Source organism: Onychomys torridus, chromosome 17 (genome assembly GCF_903995425.1).
Source record: "Onychomys torridus chromosome 17, mOncTor1.1, whole genome shotgun sequence".
Taxonomy (NCBI): Eukaryota; Metazoa; Chordata; class Mammalia; order Rodentia; family Cricetidae; genus Onychomys; species Onychomys torridus.
The window spans coordinates 1,008,425-1,030,015 of record NC_050459.1 but is presented as its reverse complement, the minus strand read 5'-3'; the positions used below and the strand labels follow the sequence as shown (position 1 = coordinate 1,030,015).

At 44.1% G+C, this 21,591-nt stretch overlaps 1 protein-coding gene across 1 annotated transcript; it reads left to right on the top strand.

Moving 5' to 3' along the window:
• Positions 1 to 805: 805 nt before the first annotated feature.
• On the top strand, positions 806 to 5,941 carry LOC118569142 (CD209 antigen-like protein C). Its single transcript, XM_036166867.1, has 6 exons — positions 806 to 854; positions 1,241 to 1,330; positions 1,653 to 1,724; positions 2,379 to 2,530; positions 3,780 to 3,889; positions 5,794 to 5,941. The coding sequence occupies exons 1-6, from the start codon at positions 806 to 808 to the stop codon at positions 5,939 to 5,941; spliced, it is 621 nt and encodes a 206-aa protein (XP_036022760.1).
• Positions 5,942 to 21,591: the final 15,650 nt, after the last annotated feature.

Sequence of the window (21,591 nt, the reverse complement as noted above, 5' to 3'; positions counted from 1 at the left end):
GCTGCTGCTGAAACACAGTGCCTGAAAGCATCTCGGGGAGGAAGTGGCTTATTTAATCTTAAACCTTGTAATCTGTCATCCAGAGAAGTCAGGACAAGAATTCAGGGCAGGAGCTGATACTCAGTCCTTGAGTTGTCTCAGCACTGGGCCCACAGAACCCGGTGAGGTTTCCCTTACAGCTCTGGGGGTTACAAGTTCATACATGGCAGCAGCACTCATGTGCAAACGGTTGTGCTGGTGCACAGGATTCCAGAGCTGTGTAGACACCACCCTCCTCTGCAGCTTCAGCTGACATTGCAGACAGCACAGGAGCCCAGAGAGAAACTTCTCCCTGAGAAAAGCTGCTGCCGAGTCACCACCTGTGCTCCTGGATCTGGGGTCAGAGGATGGCAGGAAGAGGAGGAAGTGAGCTGCACAGGGCTTCCTTCTCCCTCTCTGCTCTCTATGGTGGCAACATGAGCAGTTTCCTTAGGTTGTGGTCACTCTCGCTTCCCACTGGGTGAACTGCACCCTCACACTGCTAGCCAGTTCCCAAATGAACCCGTGTTTCTTTGAGTTATCCTCACCAAGCATTTGGTAGCAGCAATGGCGGAAGTGTACCCAACACACCTCCACAGCCCTCCTCAAAGTCATGCCAGGTCCTGCTGTGTCAGATGCTCAGCACCTCCCTCTGGCCTCTTCTGGTGCTGGTCCCCACTTCCTCTTTTCTCTTTCTGAGTTCAGATTCAGAGAGTGAGGAGCAGATGTGTGGAAAATAAAAGCTGATGTTGCCGGCAGTCAAGGGCACTGAAGGACAGCAGCAATGATGAGTGATTCCATGGAAGCAAGCAAGAAGCAGCAGCCGGGCCTCCTAGGTGACACAGGGATGGGGCTTGGGAGTTTGGTGGGTGGCAGCTTGGGTCTCAGAGTGGTCACCTCTGGCCTCCGCACACAGTCACACAAGTGTGCACACATATATACACACTGTGTGTGTGTGTGTGTGTGTGTGTGTGTGTGTGTGTGTGTGTGTGTGTGTTCATTAGCTATGGAGTTGTGGAGGCAAGAAGCCAAGAAGATGCAGGAGTCTTGGATCCTGGAAAATTAGACATTTCTCTGGGTTCCTGGAATCTAAAGGCTCAGGCCTAGAGACTAGACCCTGATCTCCAGAGCACCAGAAAGGTGAAGGCTGGAACCTGAATTGCTGTTTTCTGGGGCAGAGGTGATTGGCAGCCTTTTTTTGAAACACTTGCCTCTCCCACAGAGTGGCTGAGCCACAGCCAAGGCCACCTGGTGCTGCATCTCCTCTCTGTCCTGCTCCTGGCTGGCCTGTTGGTTGCTGTTCTTGTTCAAGGTCAGATGGGAACAGGCATTTCCAGCTCTGTGGTATGGCTCACTGGCGGTGACAGTGGATCTGGGAGTGAAGGGAGGGAAATGTTCAGAGTGGGCCACACTGTGGCCTTCTGGGGCTTCCCACACTGGAGCAGAAGTGTGTTGGGAGGTGGGGGGTATGGATAGGGGAATGACCCTGGTCCATTTCTTGTGGTTCAGTTATCTATGTATCATTTTCTTCTTTTTAAATGTGATAAAAGATGTTCTGCTGCAGCAATCCAGTGCAGGTCATAACACATAATAAGTATTTGTACAATTGTAGTTTCTGGATTCTTTTGGTGCAGGTTTCAAGGGCCCCAGCTCCTCAGGATATGAGACAATCCATAAGCAGTTGCTGCAACTGAAGGGTGAAATGGGTAAGTGACCAGAAATCAGGCCTCCAAGGACCTAAGAAGGTCTCCTTGTGAACACACTGTTTGAGGCATCGACCCTCTCCAGGCCTCAGTTTCCACTTCTGTGGGGACTTGATGTCTTAGTGGGCAAAGTGCTTGCTATACAGAATCTGAGTTTGAGCCACAGAAGCTATGTTTTTAAATAAAAAGGCATGGGGGTGCATGTTTCTACCTCCAGCACTGGGGAAATGGAGATGGATTCCCTCAGACTCACTGGCCAGCCAGCTTAGTGCACTTATACACCTTTACACACACAAATGCATGTACACACAATAGGTAAACAAATTAATTAACAGGAACACAGGGCAACAGCCAGGGAATGGTTCTGTGGTCGCAGGGGTGGCACACATAGTAGGCCCTCAGTACTCACAGAGGTCATACACATCTGTAGCACTCAATGTTTCCGGCACTGTGTATGCAGTAGGTTCTCAGTGTTCATGTTGGTCATGGGCACAGTAGTTAAGATAGTCTCCTGGGCTCTGTTTCGATCTCTTAAATTCCTACTTCCCCCAGGATGCAGTATCAAGTGAGGGAGGGCCCTGACTCTGGAAGGCTGGAGCCAGTGCAGGATCATGGGCATCCAAGTGTGGGTCCCCCCGATCTACCCTCCCCCAATAGAGAGCATTTGCCGCCCTTGTCCCTGGGAGTGGACATTCTTCCGTGGAAAGTGTTACTTCTTCTCCAAGTCCCAGCGTAACTGGAACGATTCCATCACTGCCTGCCAAGAAGTGGAGGCCCAACTAGTCATCATTGAGAGTGATGAAGAACAGGTATGCCTGATGGGCTTCCTCACCCTGGGACAGGGCGTTGACTGAGTGTGGAAGCCATGGTTGGCCAGAGAGTGCTTCTGGTTAGGGTCTGCTTACTGCACTTGGAAAGGGAGAGAAGAAGTGGGACTGAGGGTCCCTGGCACCCTCTGAGTGGACACACCAAGACTGAACACACTTGAATGTATCAGAAAACCTGAAGTATAAGCCATTAGTCATGGCTTCTTACTACTGCTGTGCTCATACCCTGAAAAAAGCAATTTAACGGGGCTGGAGGGATTGCCCAGTGCTTAAGAGTACTTGTTGCTCCTATGAGGACCTTAGTTCAGTTTCCAGGACCATAGTTGAGTTTCTAGCACCCATGTGGGCCATCCATGACCACCTGTAACTCCAGCTACAGGGACCCAATGCCTGGTTCTGGCCTCTGTGGGTACCTGCACTCACATGTGCACCTACCCACACATGGACACATACACATAATACGAAAAATAAAAGAAAACTTTTTAAAAGCAACTTAAGGAAAGGTGGATTTCTTGGCCCACAGTTTTGTGTTACAGTCTGTCATGGATGGGGAGTCACATCCACAGGAGCTTGAGGGTCACAAGCCACATAGTAGCCACAAGTCAAGACGCAGAGTGATGGATGACCACTGGTGCTCAGCTCACTTTCCCTACTGCCGAAGCCCAGGACCCTCAATCAGGGAATGGTTCTGCAAACAGTTAAAATGAGCCTTCCCACTTCAGTTTACCTACATAATACCTGACAGGTGTGTCGGGAGCCTATCTCCTACAGGGATTGCTGTTCTGTCAGTTAAAGCTATCACATTGTCCCATCTGGCATGCTAGCCAAGAGACAGCAAATTGTTCCCTTGGTGGGAAAATATTCAAGTGTATACGTTTTGTCAGTGTAAATTATGCAATTGTGTACACATGGGGCATCACTCAACACAGAGCTAAAAGTTGCTGCACATTGCCAGCCATCCCTGAACACATTAAACCTCATGGGTGAGTTTGTGTGGGTGTGCTCATCACAGATGCTGGCAATGCTTTCAGGAACATGTGTGCAGACTCCTGCTGGGGAAAAACAGTAAAGTCAGACTTCATTAGGCCGTAAGATACAGGTGCGGGAGGGACTCGGGCTCCAGAGCGCATGTCAGGGGCTTCTCTCAGGTGTGAGTCAATGCCCCTGGGAAGCCACAGGTGGAACACGGGAATGAAGTAGAAACCTCCTGACTTCTCCCCTTTCCTTACAGACATTCCTGAGTGTGATTTCTAAGGAGAAAGGACCTGCCTGGCTGGGTCTCTCTGACCTGAGAGAGGAAGGCTCATGGCAGTGGGTGGATGACTCGCTTTTGGCAGACAGGTAGCCATGGGTGCATGGAGCCTCACAGAGAGTGGGGTGGGGCTGTGAAACTGACCTCAGCTGTCCTCCAAGTCCTTGCCTCTCCCTTCCTCCCCCCATCCCTCCCTTAGGCTTAAGTGTCCACAATATCCATGGAGTAGATGGGGGAGGGTCTTCATACCCATGTTGGTGGGTCCTTTACATTCCACAGTCATAGTGGGCAGGAGCAGTTTGCAACTTGTTTGGATTGGTTAGGTACAGTGTGTTAAACAATTGGGGAGGGACAAACCTCAGCCAATAAAGTGTCGGCTTTGCAAGAATGAGAATCTGAGTTTCCTCCCCAGAACCTTCTACACCAGCAGGGTTACTTGAGAATGATGAGGGCTGGTCATGAGGCAGGAAGTGAAGGAGATTCTATCAAGAGACTCTGGGAAAAGTGTTCACCACACAATTATGAAGATCTGAGTTCAGATCTCCAACATCCACATTTTAAAAAAATGGTGTGGTGACATGTACATGTAGTACTAGTTCTGGGGGTGGGGCAAAGACAAGGCAGTTCCTGGAGCCTATGGGGCAGTGAGTTCAGTTTCATTGGGAACTTCAGGTTCAGTTAGAGACCCTTTCTTTAGTAATATGAGGTGGAGGCTGGTGAGCTGGCTCATTCAGTAAAGTGCCTGACATGTAAGCATGAGGGCCTGGGTGTAGATTCCCAGGACCCACAAAAACCAAGGTGATAGCAAGCATCTGTCATCCTAGCACTGAGAACAGAGACAGACAGAAACCAGGAGTCACTGACTAACTCACCAGAACTGGCAATCAGTGACCTCAGGCTCAGCAAGGAACCCTGTTTCAAAATACAAAGTGCATCCTGATGTGGTGGCTCACACCTTTAATTCCTGCACTCAGGAGGCAGAGGCAGGCAGATCTGTGAGATCAAGGCCAGCCTGGTCTACAGAGTGAGACCCAGGACAGGCTAAAAAGCTACACAGAGAAATCCGCCTCAAAACAAACAAACAAACAAACAAACAAACAAACAAAGATACAGCTTGTCATACTTAAAGATCCATGATGTTATGTGAGGTAACAAAGGAACTACCATGAAAAAATGAAAAAAACAAAAACAAACAAACAGACAAACAACAACAACAACAACAAAACAAACAGGTGGAAGGAAGGAGCCAAGGCCGGTCTCTTGAAGTCCATGGAAAGAAACATGGAAGATTATAAAACCAGGCTAGTGTGCAATGTCAGTGGGTTCTGAGATGTCATAATGTTCCATTTTCAGGATAAGGCATGATAGACATCATCAAAGAATCACAGATAAGCAGGAAACACTGGGCCCCAGATTTCCACAGCTGGCACTTGCTAGTCAGGAGATCTCAGTTTAGATTAGGGTTAGAGAGTGACAGGAAGCTGCTATGTGACTGAGTCCATGTAAAAGGGACGGTGGGGAGGGAATCCCCAGTCCCAGGGTGTTGGTTAGACAAGGTTTTGTGTCCTGACTCAATAGAATGGGGAATTTGAGAAGGAGGCTGTACAAGATGCTGGGAAGATTGGTCCTTGCTGGAGAACATAGCCATTGAGGGATAAACAGGGAGAAAAATGCAGTAAGGAATATAAAAAACCCACTGCTTTGCGTCAAGTCTGCATGGGAGATTTTTTGCCCTTTGTCCAGCTGACACATGATTCTGTAACACCTAAGATAAAATGGCATCAGTTTCACAATTCAAAGTCTCTTGATTCTGTATTGTAAAATAAGGGTTTTTTTTTTTCACACAAATACTTTAAGCATGTCATCAGGGTCTAGGTGAGGTATAGCTGCAATATGCACATGGGATGGATGTGAGTGCATCCTTAGTGTGAGAAGTTAGATATAGTGACAGTATAGGCTGGGACAGAGGCTCATGCTGTTTGGGAATTTTCAGTTTCAGCAAATATTGGTATCAAGGGGAGCCCAACAACATGGGCAATGAAGACTGTGCAGAAATTTCAAGTACTGGATGGAATGATAATACATGTTCCTTAGAGAAATTCTGGATCTGCAAGAAGGCTGCATCTCCCTGCTCTAGGTGAAAACTGCCCATCTCCAAGGCCATTCTTTGTCCAACCTATTCATCACTTATTCAAACTTGAAGAACATTTTTTTTTTCAGTTCCTTCTGCCTTTCTGTGTATACTGGGCTTCTAAAAATAGATCTGGACTCTACTTTTCCACATACCTTGTTCCCAAGGACTTGAGCCATTGCTCTGCCTTCTCCTGTTCCTACAGTTCCTTTGGTTGAGACTATGTTTCTGACCCATATTTTCAGCTTTCTTCCTGGATAACATTCTGGATTGATCACCATTGTGTTGGTCTGACTGAGATTGTCCCCCAGAGGCTTGCATGTTTGAACACTTGGTCTCCAGTAGGTGGTGCTGTTTGAGGAGTTGATGGACCCTTTAGTAACTGGACCCTTGCTTGAGAAAGCACACCATTAGGGGTGGGTTTTGGAGTTTATATTCTCACCTCACCTGCTGTTCTCACTTTGTGTCTTGTGTGTGGATGAACTTATGATCAGCCAGCTTCCTGTTCCCAATGCCATGCTTTACCTTTCCCTGCCTGTTGCTATGTCTCCACGGCCATGATGAACTCTATCTCTTTGGAACAATAAGCCAAAATAAACCCTTCCATCACTATATTGCTTTCTGTCTGGGTATTTTTATCATGGCAACAGAAAAGTATGTTAGTCAAATCCAACACTTAAGAGATGAGAGTCAGCACAAGGGAATCAAGTGTAATGAGCATCTGGCTTCCTGGAATAATCAAGGCTATCACCATCTAAGGTTCATCTTGGGAAACCCAAGTGTGCTAATGTCTTTATTAGGAGAGGAAGGAGGTACAGGGAGAGCATAAGCAGTAAGGCTATCTCCTGAGTGAACCATTCTTATCTATAGCATATGTCTCCTTTATCCTCCTACCTGCAGTGTTGAAGTTTATCCTGACCTATGACCCAGTTTAGTTTTGTTCAAACAGACATGTTGCTTTTCAGAAGTTAAACCTGGCAGCCACTTACCAGCTTCTCATAGGCGATGTCTAGCAAGAGACTGGGTGTGTGTGTGAGGGGCACTAAGAAAGCATTCTTAGAACAGCTGTGAATTCAGAGGCTGGTGGCTGTCCAAGATGCTGAGAATGAGTGAAGGTTGTGGGCTCAGCACTAAACAAGACATATAGACATCCCCCTCTAAGGCTCAAGCAACATTCTGGAAGAGGGTACAGAGAGCATGTAAGAGACAGAAGGTGGGGTCAAGGGCTGCCAAAAGCCATTCTCTAGAATCCACACAACTATTGCAATCACTAACTCACAACAGTAGTTGCCTGCACTGGACCCATGCAAGACCTGCCCTGTCAGTCAAGTGATGGGCAGGTAATATCAGGGTCCAATCCATGACCTTGGAACAGCTGTTAAGAGATTCTGAGAGAGGAAAATCATTGTCCCTGGTTGTGTACTCACTGCTGAACCCACCAGTTTCCAGTGAAGAGCACCAGCTTCAGGTCACACACATGACCCAGATAAATTCAGTAGGTCACAACACAAATATACAGATGTGGTCTTGGGTGAGATTTGTTGGAGGGTCAGGAGTGGACAGAGGTGTCAGGGAGATGAAAGAGGCTAGGATCAGAGTGTGGTCAGTATGCACTTTATACATGTGGGGAATTGTTTAAGAACAAATTTAATTAATAAAAAGTTAGAAGCCACTAGGGACTAGAGAGATGACTCAGTGGCTAAGAGCTCTTATTCCTCTTGAAGAGGGCCTAGCTTCAGTTTCAACCACCCACATTGGGTGGCCCCAAGTGACCTGTAACTCCAGTTCTGGGAGGTGTAACACCCTCTTCTGATGGTGGCAGGTGTGCATGTCATGTGGTGCTCATAAACTCATGCAGGCACACATGTTTACACATGGATGAGGAGGGAGGGAGGGAGAAAGGGAGGAAGTCACCAGATGTTTTAGCCTCTGAAGGTCTATAGAGAAATGTTTTAGTAGTGAGAATTTTAACGATTTAGGCCTTGATTTATTTCAATTTGTCTCCTTAGGAATGAAATTCCTGGGAGCCTTTTGTTTCCTTTTCAGATTACTTGACTCTCCTTGGTCCACAGTATCAACTGTTGAGGCTGGTTCTCATAGTTCAGAAATCCCACTACCACTGTTACAATGCTCTAACTGGGGGCCAGTGTTCCCAGAATTCCCTCAATACAGTATGAATAAAATGTCCACTGCTCCTCATGGGACACCAATGACAAACTAAAGTACAGCTCCACAAAAGTGTAACTTTGGGGTCAGTGAGTTTATTGGGCTCACTCACATAGCATGGGTGAAGGGTTATCCACTGCAGTGTGGGTGACCTTATTGTGGGAACCTGTTTTCAGGTTCCTTGTGGCTTTATCCAGCAGGTCTGCATAGAGAGGATGATTAGGACCACAGGCCTGGATGCAGGAGTCTGAGATGGTCTGCACTTGGCTGGACTGGGGGGAGGTCTTTTGCTCCAGCCCTTGGCGTCTCTATAAATACCCTTGGGTAGAGACAGTCAGGGCTCCTTGGAATAGGTTTCAGGCTCTCTCAAGGCTAGCCTTTATTTTATATCTGTTTATCTCCACAATATGAATCCTTCTATCTAATATTTCTTGCTGCTCACACTCAAGAAAACTGGGGAGCTGTGGAGTTTGTGGGTAAATGCCCCACACCTTATGGCACCTGCAACACTGGAAAGTCTCACCCCATCATGGCTATGGGCTTCCTCACAACTGCATAGACAGACTTCTCTCTTCAGTTAACCTCCCACTGTCTAGAATCTACTGAGACTTTTAGTCCGCCTGCAGTTAGGGCAGCAATACTTGCAATGGACTGGGAGGTATGTTTAGAAGCTCCTGAATACCAGGCTTAGCCCATTGACTTCTCCAGCCCTTCCATCTAGGAGAAAATGTCAACAGTCAACAGACTTGAACTTGAGGGTCTCCTTCAAGTAGTCATATCTGTTCTGATGAAGATAGCAACTGTTACTCTCTGAGGATGGTGTTACAGAATATCCAGGAGCCAATTCGTGTACTGGCATAGGTCTTCTCCATGGCATGTGGAGTTTAAATAGACAAGAGCATTTATAGCATAAAATCCTGTGTCTGACAATAGCAGTGATTCCTTAGTTTATTTCTACTGATGTGAAAAACACACCCTGGCAAAGGCAATGTACTAGAGGATGAATTCACTTTACCTACAACTCTAGGTTTTAGTCTATCACTTCACACAAGTCACAGCAGCTTGAAGCAGTTAGTCTCATCCACAGTCAAGAGCTAAGAGAAGGAACGCTCACTTGCTAATGATTTGGATCACTTATTTCTCCATTCTTACAGTTCAGGACAAATCAGGGAATGATGCTACCCACAGTGGGCAGGCCTAACCACTCAATTCACACAATCAAGAATGTCTCCCACATACATCTCTTACAGGCTAACCATAGTTAACAGTCTCTCACAAGGCATTTTCTCCAAATGATATTAGAGGCTCCGACCAGACAATTAAAACCACCACTGCATATTAACTATTTAAACCAGGAATTATTTTGGCCAAACACAATAGTGACTATAAATCATCATGCCTGAGAGCAATATTAAACCAAGGCAGTAGGCTTAAATCAGAGAAGGTGCCATTTCTGCAAAGACTGGGGCTGTTTCTGGCCCATCCCTATTTCAGTGGAGGAGACAGAGCAAGGAAGCTACACGTTTTTTGCTTCATTAAAGACTTCTAGAGGGTGGAAAACCAGCATGAGCAAGAGCACTTGCTGCCAAGCATGGGGACTTGAGTTCAAATCTCCAGAACCATGAAAAAACCCAACATCAACAGATATATGGCTGCAGGCCTGTAGGAGTGGGGATAGGAGGATCACTGGGGCTTGCTGACTGACACTCTAGCTCCAGATTCAGAAAAAGACTTTGTATCAGGGAATAAGGTTGAGAATGATAGAGGAGGAGACCTGAAGTCCTCTGGCCTCTGTTCATGCACACACATGCAGATGTACCCTCACACACATAGATGTACAGTACAAATGCATATATCCATGTGAGCGTGTGTACACACATTCACACACACACACTTCTAACAGTCTACCACCAGTGTACTGTATCTTCATGTTGCCAACATCAAACCTTCCTGAAATTCATGCATGGTCTGATGTGCGCCGCGATGTCGCAGATGCCCAGAATCTTCCTCTAATTCTTCCAGTGCTGCTATCCAGGTCCCCCCACTTCTCTTCCTGTGGGAGAAGTATACTCAGGAAGTGAGGAACACGTGACAGATAGAATCTATTATCTTCAGCAGTTCTGGGCACTGAGAACCGTAGCAAATGTGAGCAGCTCCAAGGAAGCAATTGTGCATCAGCTGTCCAACCAGAGGGAGGCTCAGCTGAGCCTCTGAGCATCTTGTGGGGGGATAGCATCTCAGGTTTCAGTATGCTGAGGCTGCCATTTGTACTCTTTCCATTCAGAGGAAAAGCTGATGACCAAAGACACTAGATAATTCATCAAAGAAAAATATTATTCAAGCAGTGTCTGTGTTCAATAGCTTTGCAAAGAGAGCAGTATCTGGGTCTGAGGAGATGGGGGCACCTCCTCTCAGACCCTGTTACTGGCAATGTAAATTAGTGAAGCCACAGAGGAAATCAGTGTGGAGATGGTTCAAAATACCTGAAGTAGAAGCACCATATGACTTAGTGGTGAGTGAAGGTATGTACCTGAAGGGATGGAATAGGGTGTAGAAGAGACCTATGAATGCATACCTAATGAGGCACTCATAACAAGAGCATGAGTACTTCCATGAAGAGATTAAGGACTTAGAAAATAGGTGTGTGTGTGTGTGTGTGTGTGTGTGTGTGTGTGTGTGTGTGTGTTGTGTATCACTCGATCATCAAGAAGCATTAAATTATATCCTTTTCAGAAAAATGAGTTGTGTCTTGGAATCATCATATAAAGAGAAGAAATCATTAAATACTAATGGAGAAATAGAAAAGGTAGAAAAGACATGTTTTGATGTAAAGACACACACACATCAGGCTCTTCTACACATACACTCAGAGAGAAACACAAAATCATCTTTACTATAGAACACACAAAATACAGTTTTCTCAAGAACATGAGCATCATCCAGCAAGGCTGACATATTAAATGGCACAAAAAATGTCAATACATTTAAGGCTATAAAATGTGTTCATCTACTGAAATAGACCAACTAGAAATGAATTATGGAGGTGATTCCCTAGCACTTGCAAATTAAACAATTTCCTTTCTTTAAATTTCTTATTACTTTTTTTAGTATGTGTGTGTGTGTGTGTGTGTGTGTGTGTGTGTGTGTGTGTATGCATGATGGTGTGCAGGTATGATGGTGTGCATGAAGAGCCCAAAGGACAACTTGTAGGAGTCGATAATGTCCTTCCACCATGTAGATTCTGGAGTGGAAATCAGATTATCAGATAGGAGGGCAGGCATCTTTATCTATAATGTTTTTTTATTATATTTGTATTTTAATTTTACATATCAGCCATGGGTTCCTTGTCCTCCCCACTTCCTTCCATTCCCACCTCCTCCAGGGCAAAGAATCCCCTAAGGATTCAGCTCAACCTGGTAGATTCAGTCCAGGCAGGTCCAGTCCCCTCCTTCCAGGCTGAGCATGTGTCTCTGTGTAAGCCCCAGGTTCCAAACAGCCAGCTCATGCACTAAGGACAGGCCCAGGTCCCACTGCCTGGGTGCCTCCCAAACAGTTCAAGCTATTCAATTGTCTCACTTATCCAGAGTGGGGGCTCCACAGCTTTTGGTTCATAATTCATGTGTTTCCATTAGTTTGGGTATTTGTCCCTGTGCTTTTTCCAATCTTGGTCTCAACAATTCACACTCTTACAATCCCTCCTCTTTCTCGACAATTGGACTCCTGGAGCTCCACCTGGGGCCTGGCCAAGGATCTCTGCATCCACTTCCATCAGTTATTGGTTGAGAATTCCAAGACGACTGTTAGGGTGTTTGGCCATCTGATCACGAGACTAGGTCAGATCAGGCTTTCTCTCAACCATTGCCAGCAATGGATATAGAGGATATATCATTGTGGATTTCTGGGGACCTCTCCAGCACACTGCCTATTCCTGTTCTCATGTGGTCTTCATTTATCATGATCTGTTATTCCTCATTCTCCCTTTCTGTTCTTGATCCAGCTGGGATCTCCTGCTCCCATAAGCTCTCTTTCCCTCGAACCTTGCCCTTCATTACTCCCACACTTGTCCAGGTTGTTCATGTAGATCTCATCCATTTCTCTGTTATTGGGTGATCCCTGGGTCTTTCCTAGGGTCCTGTTTTCTAGGTAGCCTCCCTGGAGTTGTGAGTAGCAGTCTAATCATCTTTGTTTTACATCTAGTATCCTCCTATGAGTGAGTACATATCAAGTTTGCCTTTCTGAGTCTGGGTTACCTCACTCAGGATGATATTTTCTAGTTCCATCCATTTGCCTGCAAACCTCATGATGTCATTGTTTTTCTCTGCTGAGTAGTACTCCATTGTGTATATGTACTATATTTTCTTTATCCAGTCTTCAGTTGAAGGGCATGTAGGTTGTTTCCAGGTTCTGGCTATTACAAACAATGCTGATATGAACATAGCTGAGCAAATGCCCTTGTGGTATGATTGAGCATTCCTTGGGTATATGCCCAAGAGTGGTATAGCTGGGTCTTGGGGGAGATGGGTTCCCATTTTTCTAAGGTAGCGCCATATTGATTTCCAAAGTGGCTGTACAAGTTTGCATTCCCACCAGCAGTAGAGGATTGTTCCCCTTGCTCCACATCCTCTCCAGCATAAGCTGTCTTCAGTGTTTTTGATCTTAGCCATTCTGACAGGTGTAAGGTGGTATCTCAGAGTAATTTTGATTTGCATTTTTCAGGTAATTAGGGATGTTGAGCAATTCCTTAAATGTCTTTCAGCCATTTGAGCTTCCTCTGTTGAGAATTCTCTGTTTAGTCCTATAGCCCATTTCTTAATTGGACTGTTGGGCATTTTAATGTCTAATTTCTTTACGTCTTTATATATTCTGGATATCAGCCCTCTGTCAGATGTGGGGTTGGTGAAGACCTTTTCCTATTCTGTAGGCTGTTGGTTTGTCTTGTTGACTGTGTCCTTTGCTCTACAAAAGCTTCTCAGTTTCAACAGGTCCCATTGATTGATTGTTTCTCTCAGTGTCTGTGCTACTGGTGTTATATTTAAAAAGTGATCTCTGGTGCCAACACGTTCAAGACTACTTCCTACTTTCTCTTCTGTCAGGTTCAGAGTAACTGGATTTATGTTGAGGTCTTTGATCCACTTGGACTTAAAAGTTTTGTGCATGGTGACAGATATGGATCTATTTGCAGCCTTCTACACATTGACATCCAGTTATGCTAGCACCATTTGTTGAGGATGCTTTCATTTTTCCATTGTACAGTTTTGGCTTCTTTGTCAAAAATTATATGTTTATAGGTGTGTGGATTAATGTCAGGGTCTTCAATTTGACTCCATTGGTCCACATGTCAGTTTTTATGCCAGTACCAAGCTGTTTTTATTATGGTAGCTCTATAGTAGAGCTTGAGGTCGGGGATTGTGATGCCTCCAGAGGTTGTTTTATTGTACAGGATTCTTTTGGCTATCCTGGGATTTTTGTTTTTCTATATGAAGTTGAGTATTATTCTTTCCAAGTATGTGAATAATTGTGTTGGTATTTTGATGGGGATTGTATTGAATCTGTAGATTGCTTTAGGTAAGATCGCCATTTTTACTATGTTAATCCTGCCTATCCATGAGCATGGGAGATCTTTCCATTTTCTGACATCTTTTTCAGTTTCTTTTTTAGGGACTTAAAGTTCTTGTTGTATAGGTCCTTCACTTGCTTAGTTAGAGTAACCCCAAGGTATTTTATATCATTTGTAGCTATTGCAAAGGGTGATGTATCTCTGATTTCCTTCTTAGCCTGTTTGTCTATTGTATATAGGAGGGCTACTGATTTTTTGAGTTGATCTTGTATCCTGCTATATTGCTGAAGGTGTTTATAAGCTGTATCAGTTCCTTGGTTGAATTTTTGGGGTCACTCATGTATACTATCATGTCATCTGCAAATAGGGAGAGCTTGACTTCTTCCTTTCCAATTTGTATCCCCTTAATCTCCTTATGTTGTCTTATAGCTCTGGCTAGAACTTCAAGTACTATATTGAATAAGTATGGGGGGAGAGGACAGCCTTGCCTTGTTCCTTATTTTAGTGGTATTGCTTTGAGTTTCTCTCCATTTAATTTGATGTTGGCTGTTGGCTTGTTGTAAATGCCTTTATTATGTTTAAGTATGTTCCCTGTATTCCTGATTGCTCCAAGACCTTTATCATGAAGGGGTGTTGGATTTTGTCAAATGCCTTTTCTGCATCTAGTGAGATGATCATGTGGTTTTTTTTTTTTTTTTCTTTGAGTTTGTTTATATGGTGTATTACATTGAGGAACTTTCATATGTTGAACCACCCTTGCACCCCTGGGATGAAGCCTACTTGATCATGGTGGATAATTGTTTTGATGTGTTCTTGGAGTCTGTTTGCCAGTATTTTATTGAGTATTTTTTGCATCAATGTTCATGAGGGAGATCGGTCTGTAGTTCTATTTCTTTGTTGTATCTTTGTTTGGTTTAGGAATCGGGGTAATTGTAGCTTCATAGAAGGAGTTTGGTAATATTCCTTCTGTTTCTATTGTGTGGAACAATTTAAAGAGTATTGGTATTAAGTCTTCTTAGAAGATCTGGTAGAATTCTGCACTGAAACCATCTGGTCTTGGGCTTTTTTTGGTTGGGAGACTTTTAATGACTGATTTTATTTCCTTAGGGGTTATTGGACTATTTAAATTGTTTATCTGGTCTTTATTTAACTTAGGTATATGGTACCTATCCAGAAAATTATCCATTTCTTTTAGATTTTCCAGTTTTGTGGAGTAGAGGTTTTTGAAGTATGACCTGATGATTCTCTGGATTTCCTCATTGTCTGTTGTTATGTCCCCGTTTTCATTTCTGATTTTGTTAATTTGGATGCTCTCTCTCTGTCTTTTGGTTAGTTTGGATAAGGGCTTATCTATCTTGTTGATTTTCTCAAAGAACCAACTGTTTGTTTCATTAATTTTTTGTTTTGTTCTCTTTGTTTCTAATTTATTGATTTCAGCTCTCAATTTGATAATTTCCTTGTAGATGTAACCATCTTGTTAAATAAGAAACACAGAGCCAATCACAGAGTTAAAAGCCAAGAGATCAGAGCAATAGCTGAGAGCTGAAAACCTTACCCTTCACTGCTGCTCTGTCTTTCCTCTCTGCAAGAGATCTACTTCCTTTGTCCTGTCTTTTATATAGACTTTCTGTTCTGCCTTGTCATTGGTTGTAAACCCAGCCACATGACCTCCTCGTCACTGCCTATTGTACAGACCTCCAGGTCTTCCATGGTTGGTATTGAGATTAATGGCATGTGTTGCCATGCTGGCTGTATCCTTGAACACACAGAGATCCTGCCTAGCTCTGCCTCCCAAGTGCTGGGATTAAAGGCATGCACCACCACTGCCCAGCTTCTGCTCTGGCTTGCTCTGACCCCAAGGCAACTTTATTAATGTACAAATAAAACCACATTTCAGTACAAATAAAATATCACTATATTTCCTGGCATCTATTCTTCCTGGAAGACTTTGCTTCTTCTTGTTCTAGAGCTTTCAGGTGCGCTGTTAAGTCACTAGTGTGAGATTTCTCCAACTTCTTTATGTGGGCATTTAGTGCTATGAATTTCCCTCTTAGCACTGCTTTCATAGTGTCCCATAAGTTTGGGTATGTGGTGTATTCATTTTCATTGATCTCTAGGAAGTTTTAATTTTTTTCTTTATTTCTTCCTTAACCCATTGGTGATTCAGTTGAGCATTATTCAGTTTCCATGAGACTGTAGGTTTTCTGTAGTTTTTGTTGTTGTTGAAATCTAACTTTAAACCATGGTGGTCTGATAGAAAGCAGGAGGTTATTCCAATTGTTTTGTATCTGTGGAGGTTTGCTTTGTGGCCAAGTATGTGGTCGATTTTAAAGAAGGTTCCATGGGGTGCTGAGAAGAAGGTATATTCTTTTTTGTTAGGATGGAATGTTCTGTAGATATCGATTAAGTCTATTGGAGTCATAACATCAGTTAAGTCCTTTATTTCTCTGTGAAGTTTCAATTTGGCAGATCTGTCCAGAGATGAAAGTGGGGTGTTGAAGTCTCCCACTATTAATGTGTGTGGTTTTATATGTGATTTAAGCTTTAGTAATGTTTCTTTTACCTATGTGGGTGTCCTTGTGTTTGGGGCATAACTGTTCAGAATTGAAACTTCATCTTGGTGGATCTTTCCTGCGATGAGTATGTAATGTCCTTCATGATCTCTTTTGATTGATTTTAGTTTGAAATCTATTTTGCTGGACATTAGGATGGCTATACCAGCTTGCTTCTTGTTTTGTTTTGTTTGTTTTGTTTTTCGAGACAGGGTTTCTCTGTGTAGCTTTGCGCCTTTCCTGGATCTCACTCTGTAGACCAGGCTGGCCTTGAACTCACAGAGATCTGCGTGGCTCTGCCTCCTGAGTGCTGGGATTAAAGGCGTGCAACACCACCACCTGGCTGAGATTTATTTATTTATTTATTATGTATACAGTGTTCTGCTTGATCTCATTATAGATGGTTGTGAGCCACCATGTGGTTGCTGGGAATTGAACTCAGGACCTTTGGAAGACCAGTCAGTACTCTTAACCTCTGAGCCATCTCTCCAGCCCCCAGCTTCTTTTTAAGACCATTTGATTGGAAAGTCTTTTCCCAGCCTTTTATCCTTAGGTAGTGTCTATCTTTGAATTTGAGGTGTGTTTCTTATATGCAGCAGAAAGATGGGTCCTCTTTTCATATCCATTTTGTTAGTCTCTGTCTTTTTATAGGTGAATTAAGTCCATTGATATTAAGGGATATTAATGACCAGTGATTGTTCATTCCTGTTGTTGTTGTTGTTATTATTATTATTATTATTATTATTATTATTATTATTATTTTGGTGGTTGTGTGTTTGTACTTCTCTTCTTTGGGGTTTACTGCTGTGATGTTATCTATTGCCTGTGTTTTCAAGGGTGTATCTGAGTTCCATAAGTTGGAATTTTCCTTCTAGTGCTTCCTGTAGGGCTGGGTTTGTGGTTAAGTATTGTTTAAATCTGGCTTTGTCTTGGAATGTCTTGTTCACTCCATCTATGATGATTGAATGTTTTGCTGGGTATATTAGTCTAGGCTGGCATCCATGATCTCTTAGTGTCTGCATTATATCTGTCCAGGTCCTTCTGGCTTTCATAGTCTCCATTGAGAAATCAGGTGTTATTCTTATGGATTTGCCTTTATAAGTCACTTGGCCTTTTTCCTTTGCTGCTCTTAATATTCTTTCTTTATTCTGTACGTTTAGTTGTTTAATTATTATGTGGTGAGGGGACTTTTTTGGGGGGTCTAGTCTGTTTGGTGTTCTATAGGCTTCTTGTATCTTCATAGGCATTTCCTTCTTTAAGTTGAGAAAGTTTTCTTTTATGATCTTGTAAAATATATTTTCTGTGCCTTTGAGTTGGTATTCTTCTCCTTCTTCTATCCCTATTATTTGTAGGTTAGGTCTTTTCATGGTGCCCCAAATTTCTTGGACATTTTGGGTCATAACTTTGTTGGTTTTAGTGTTTTCTTTGACTGATGAATCTATTTCTTCTACCGTATCTTCAACACCAGAGATCCTCTCTTCCATCTCTTGCATTCTGTTGGTTATACTTGCATCTGAAAGTTCCTGTTCATTTGTTCAGATTTTCTATTTCCAGCATTCCTTCTGCTTGTGTCTTCTTCATTTTTTCTATTTCCCTCTTCAGGTCTTGGACTGTTTCATTGCTTTTTCATGACTTTCTTTCAGGGAGTTATTGTTTTCTTCTGCTTTATTTGTCCTTTCCTCTAGTTTTTTATAACGTTCTTCCCATTTTTTGTTTGTCTGTTCATCCACTTCATTTTTTATTTCTTCTATATAAGGTTCTAGCCTCTTCATGATGTTATCTATAAGGTTGTTTTCTTCTGCTTCTTCCATTCTGTGATGTTCAGGTCTAGCTATTGGAGGAGGACTAGATTCTGGTGATGCAGTATTGCTCTTTATTTTGCTGTATGTACTTCTGCCTTGATGTCTGCCCGTCTCCTCGTGGATTCATTCTTGGTCTTATCAGTGTACTTGGTCCAGACAGAGCTGACAAATTTAGGGAGCCTCTCTCTGGTCCAGATGGAAGCTCTGGGCTGGATGGGAGCTCTGGTCCCGATGGGAGTGCTGGCTGGGGGAGCTGGGGGCTGGTCTCTGAGTCTCAGGAAGTCACTGGGGTCTCCATATCTTGTCCAGATGGGATCTCCGGGGCAGGGTGGAAGTTGGGGGCTGGTTTCTAAGTCTCAGGAAGTGGCTGGGATCTCTAGCAGATGGGTGTGGGGGCAGGGCATGGAGATTGTAGGGTCCACCGGGGGGTCTTGGAGAAGGGGAACCTTCCGGGTGGGTTGAGGGGGGGTCCTGCCCTATGGCCAGAACCTGGGACCAAGTTGGGCAGGTCTTCCCTGGAATGGCTGGTGCCCAGGGCTGGGACCTAGGTGTGGGCCTCTCTAGGTGTGACCCCAGGCACTCACCTCTGGTCCAGATGGGAGTTCCGGGGCAGATCTATAATGTTTTTTATTATCAACTTAACACAAACTAGAATCACCTGGGAAAAAGAAGTCTCAGTTAAAGAATTGTGTCATTAGATAGGCCTGTGAGGAACTGTCTTGACTGGTGATGGATGTGGGAGAGGTCAATCCATTGTGAATGGTACCATCCTAGGCATGTGGGCCTGGGATGTTAATAAAGCTGGCTGAGCTTATTAACAAAGCCAGCCAATAGCAGTGTTCTTCAATGCTTCAAGCTCCTGCCTTGAGTTCCTGCCTTGGCTTCCCTTGATGATAGACCAACCAGAAAGAGGAAATAAACCTCCCTTCCCAAGCAGCTTTGGTCATTGTCTATCTCATCAACATGAAAGCTAACTAGAACATTTGCTGAGCCATCCTACCAACCCCTAAACAACATACTTCTAAATGATCAAAAGTAAGCCTTGAGAAAATACTTGTAAGTAGAATGTCATAGACAAGGCTTGCCATCCAGTATTGCTAGAACTCCGCAAGAAGAAAATGAGAATTCTAACCTTAAGAGTTCTCAGGGTCTCAAGTTTTTCCAACCCCAACTCAAAAACACAAAGAGAAGAGGTCATTGTGTGGAAGGAAACCAGATTATGTACTTCTACATAACAAGGGAGGTGTTTTCAGACTCAAATCCACAGGCCAGCTGCTCAAACACTAAACCTCAAGAGATCAAGAGTTGGAAGGAGGGACATGTTTACCCAAGAAGATATCATTCTGAAGAGATGGGAAGGAATTACTGTCCTGGGTGTCACCCAGCCTTCTGTTGCTGTGACAGAACACCTTCAAAACTCAACTTAAAGAAGATAAGTACATTTGCTTTCCAGATGTTCAGTCCCTGATGACTCAGGCCTGCTGCTTCTGTGCTCTGGTGAAGCAGAGCATCATGGCAGAGAGCAAGCTGATGCCCTCACAGAGCCAGAGTGGAGAATGTGTAGTCAGTTGTCTCTAGAGGATCAGAAGCAACAGAATGATTTCTTAGATTGACTTACATGGTAGGGTGTGGGTAGTGTTTTGAATCTGCCACTCCAGCTATATGACTACACATGGGCACTTCAGTAGCTAAGTAAGAGGTCTTCCGTCTTGCTTCATTCATGTCCTGTGTGAATATATAATAGCCTTGGCATGATCATGCAATCTACGAATGCATGGCATAGCTCCATAAGCCCACCTGTGCATGTGCAGCAGAATCCTTAAAAGCTGGATGCAGACTCCTCCCCTCTCTTCTGCTCTGTGCCCCCGCTTACTCTGTCCCTCTCTGCATGAGTCTCTTCCCAGGCCTGGTCACTGCCTTCTCTCCCCCCCACCCCCAATAAAGCTCTGATACTGGGCTTTGTCATGTTTCATGACCGTTTCACAGTGTAAAAGCGCAGCATTTAAAACCAACATCAGTGCTCGGACTAAACAGGCTCCCCAAGCGCTCTGCATCTGGGACCCTGTACCAAGGTTTCTCGGATGGACTATTGCCTGTTTTTTTTCATTTGCCCGGCCGGCGGGACTGTTCCGCACAACACACAGGCTAACCAGATTGGCTAGTTTTCCCTTTCTGATCCCTCTCCATTTCCCATAACGGTAGCCTAAGATATATTTCTCATGTCCGGCCCCTGGGGGTGGTCCTCAGGCTGCATACCATGACACATTTTTCTCTTGAAGTATTGAATGCTGTCTGGACTCCTGGGGGGTCCTCCGGTCCATATGTCACCCAGCCCTTGCCTCTTCCATGATGACAAGTGGGGTAATTTGTGCTGGTCCGCAGATTACCTATCCTCAGGGACCCCTGGGATGGGAGTCTTGGATCCCGTCTGTTATTTTATTTTATTTCTCTCAGCTGCAGTTATGGAACATAGAGACTTCCTCATCTTGGTCCCACTCCTCCTCTGAGAAATACCTTAAATATCCCCAGATACGAGTACACTTGGCCATGTATTGGCTGCTTGAACCCCAATATTTCACAGAAATTATCTAACTTCTGCCAATGAACAGGCAAATGAAGAGCGTTATCCCCACGCTTTTACCTAAGCTCTGAACCCTCCCTTTCTGAGTCTTTCTCTCCTGCCCACTTGCCTTCCTGAACATAGCATTGATCTCTATAGCCTGCAAATGCACACAACACATGGATTCAGATACACACATACCACACACACGCAAAAATAGTCAAATTTGCTGGTCTATTATGGAAGATTCACCTTAGAAACAGCCAAATGGGGAAAATGTGTAGAGGGAAGAGTGAGAGACTTTCACACCCTCTCCATGTGTGGAATCATTCACCACCTCCATGTGTTCATCAGCCTGGGAACTCAACTGATCTGTTTTGTTCAAAGTTTTGTATGGTTCAGTCTACCAAACCCCTCCTGGAGATTGGTGGATTTAGATTGGATATTCTAGTCTTATAGAGACCATTCAGAGACCTCTATTGTGTTACCTCTAGCATAAATCCTACTGGGACTAATGCCGCCAATTGTAAATAGCTGCAGATTCCTCTACCCCTCAGGAATACAGACATATACCAGATAGATGATAGATAGATAGATACTAGTGTTATGTCCATATCATGAGTTCCCCAACAAGACTACCAAGGAGCCGACCTTCTGATCTAAGAACAAAAGGTTTCTTTATTCAAGCCCAGGTAAGGACCTCTCCCAACACTCCCATACAGTGAGTGAGGGAAGAAGGCCCTGAGCACCTATTAAAAGGGGTTTATATAGGAAAAAGCATACAAGCAATGGGTTACATGTCTTGGTGTCCCAGGATTGGACAGGGGAGCTAGGGGTGAGGTAATCCTTTGAAATTATTGGTTGGACTATAAGCATGAAATTGTTAAGGACTGACAGGATGTCTTCAGGAAGCCTCAAGATGAGGACAGGATACAGGGCATCTGGAGAGATATCTAGTCTTTGTTAAATTTTTACTGCCTGTATCCTGTTTTGCTGGGTCCAGGATATATACATTTTAAGCTA

Coding starts and splice junctions, on each gene's coding strand:
- LOC118569142 (XM_036166867.1), top strand. CDS start 806: ATGAGTGATTCCATGGAAGCAAGCAAGAAGCAGCAGCCGGGCCTCCTA. Junction 1,725..2,378: donor GCAACTGAAGGGTGAAATGG/GTAAGTGACCAG, acceptor CTCCCCCAATAG/AGAGCATTTGCCGCCCTTGT. Junction 2,531..3,779: donor TTGAGAGTGATGAAGAACAG/GTATGCCTGATG, acceptor CTTTCCTTACAG/ACATTCCTGAGTGTGATTTC.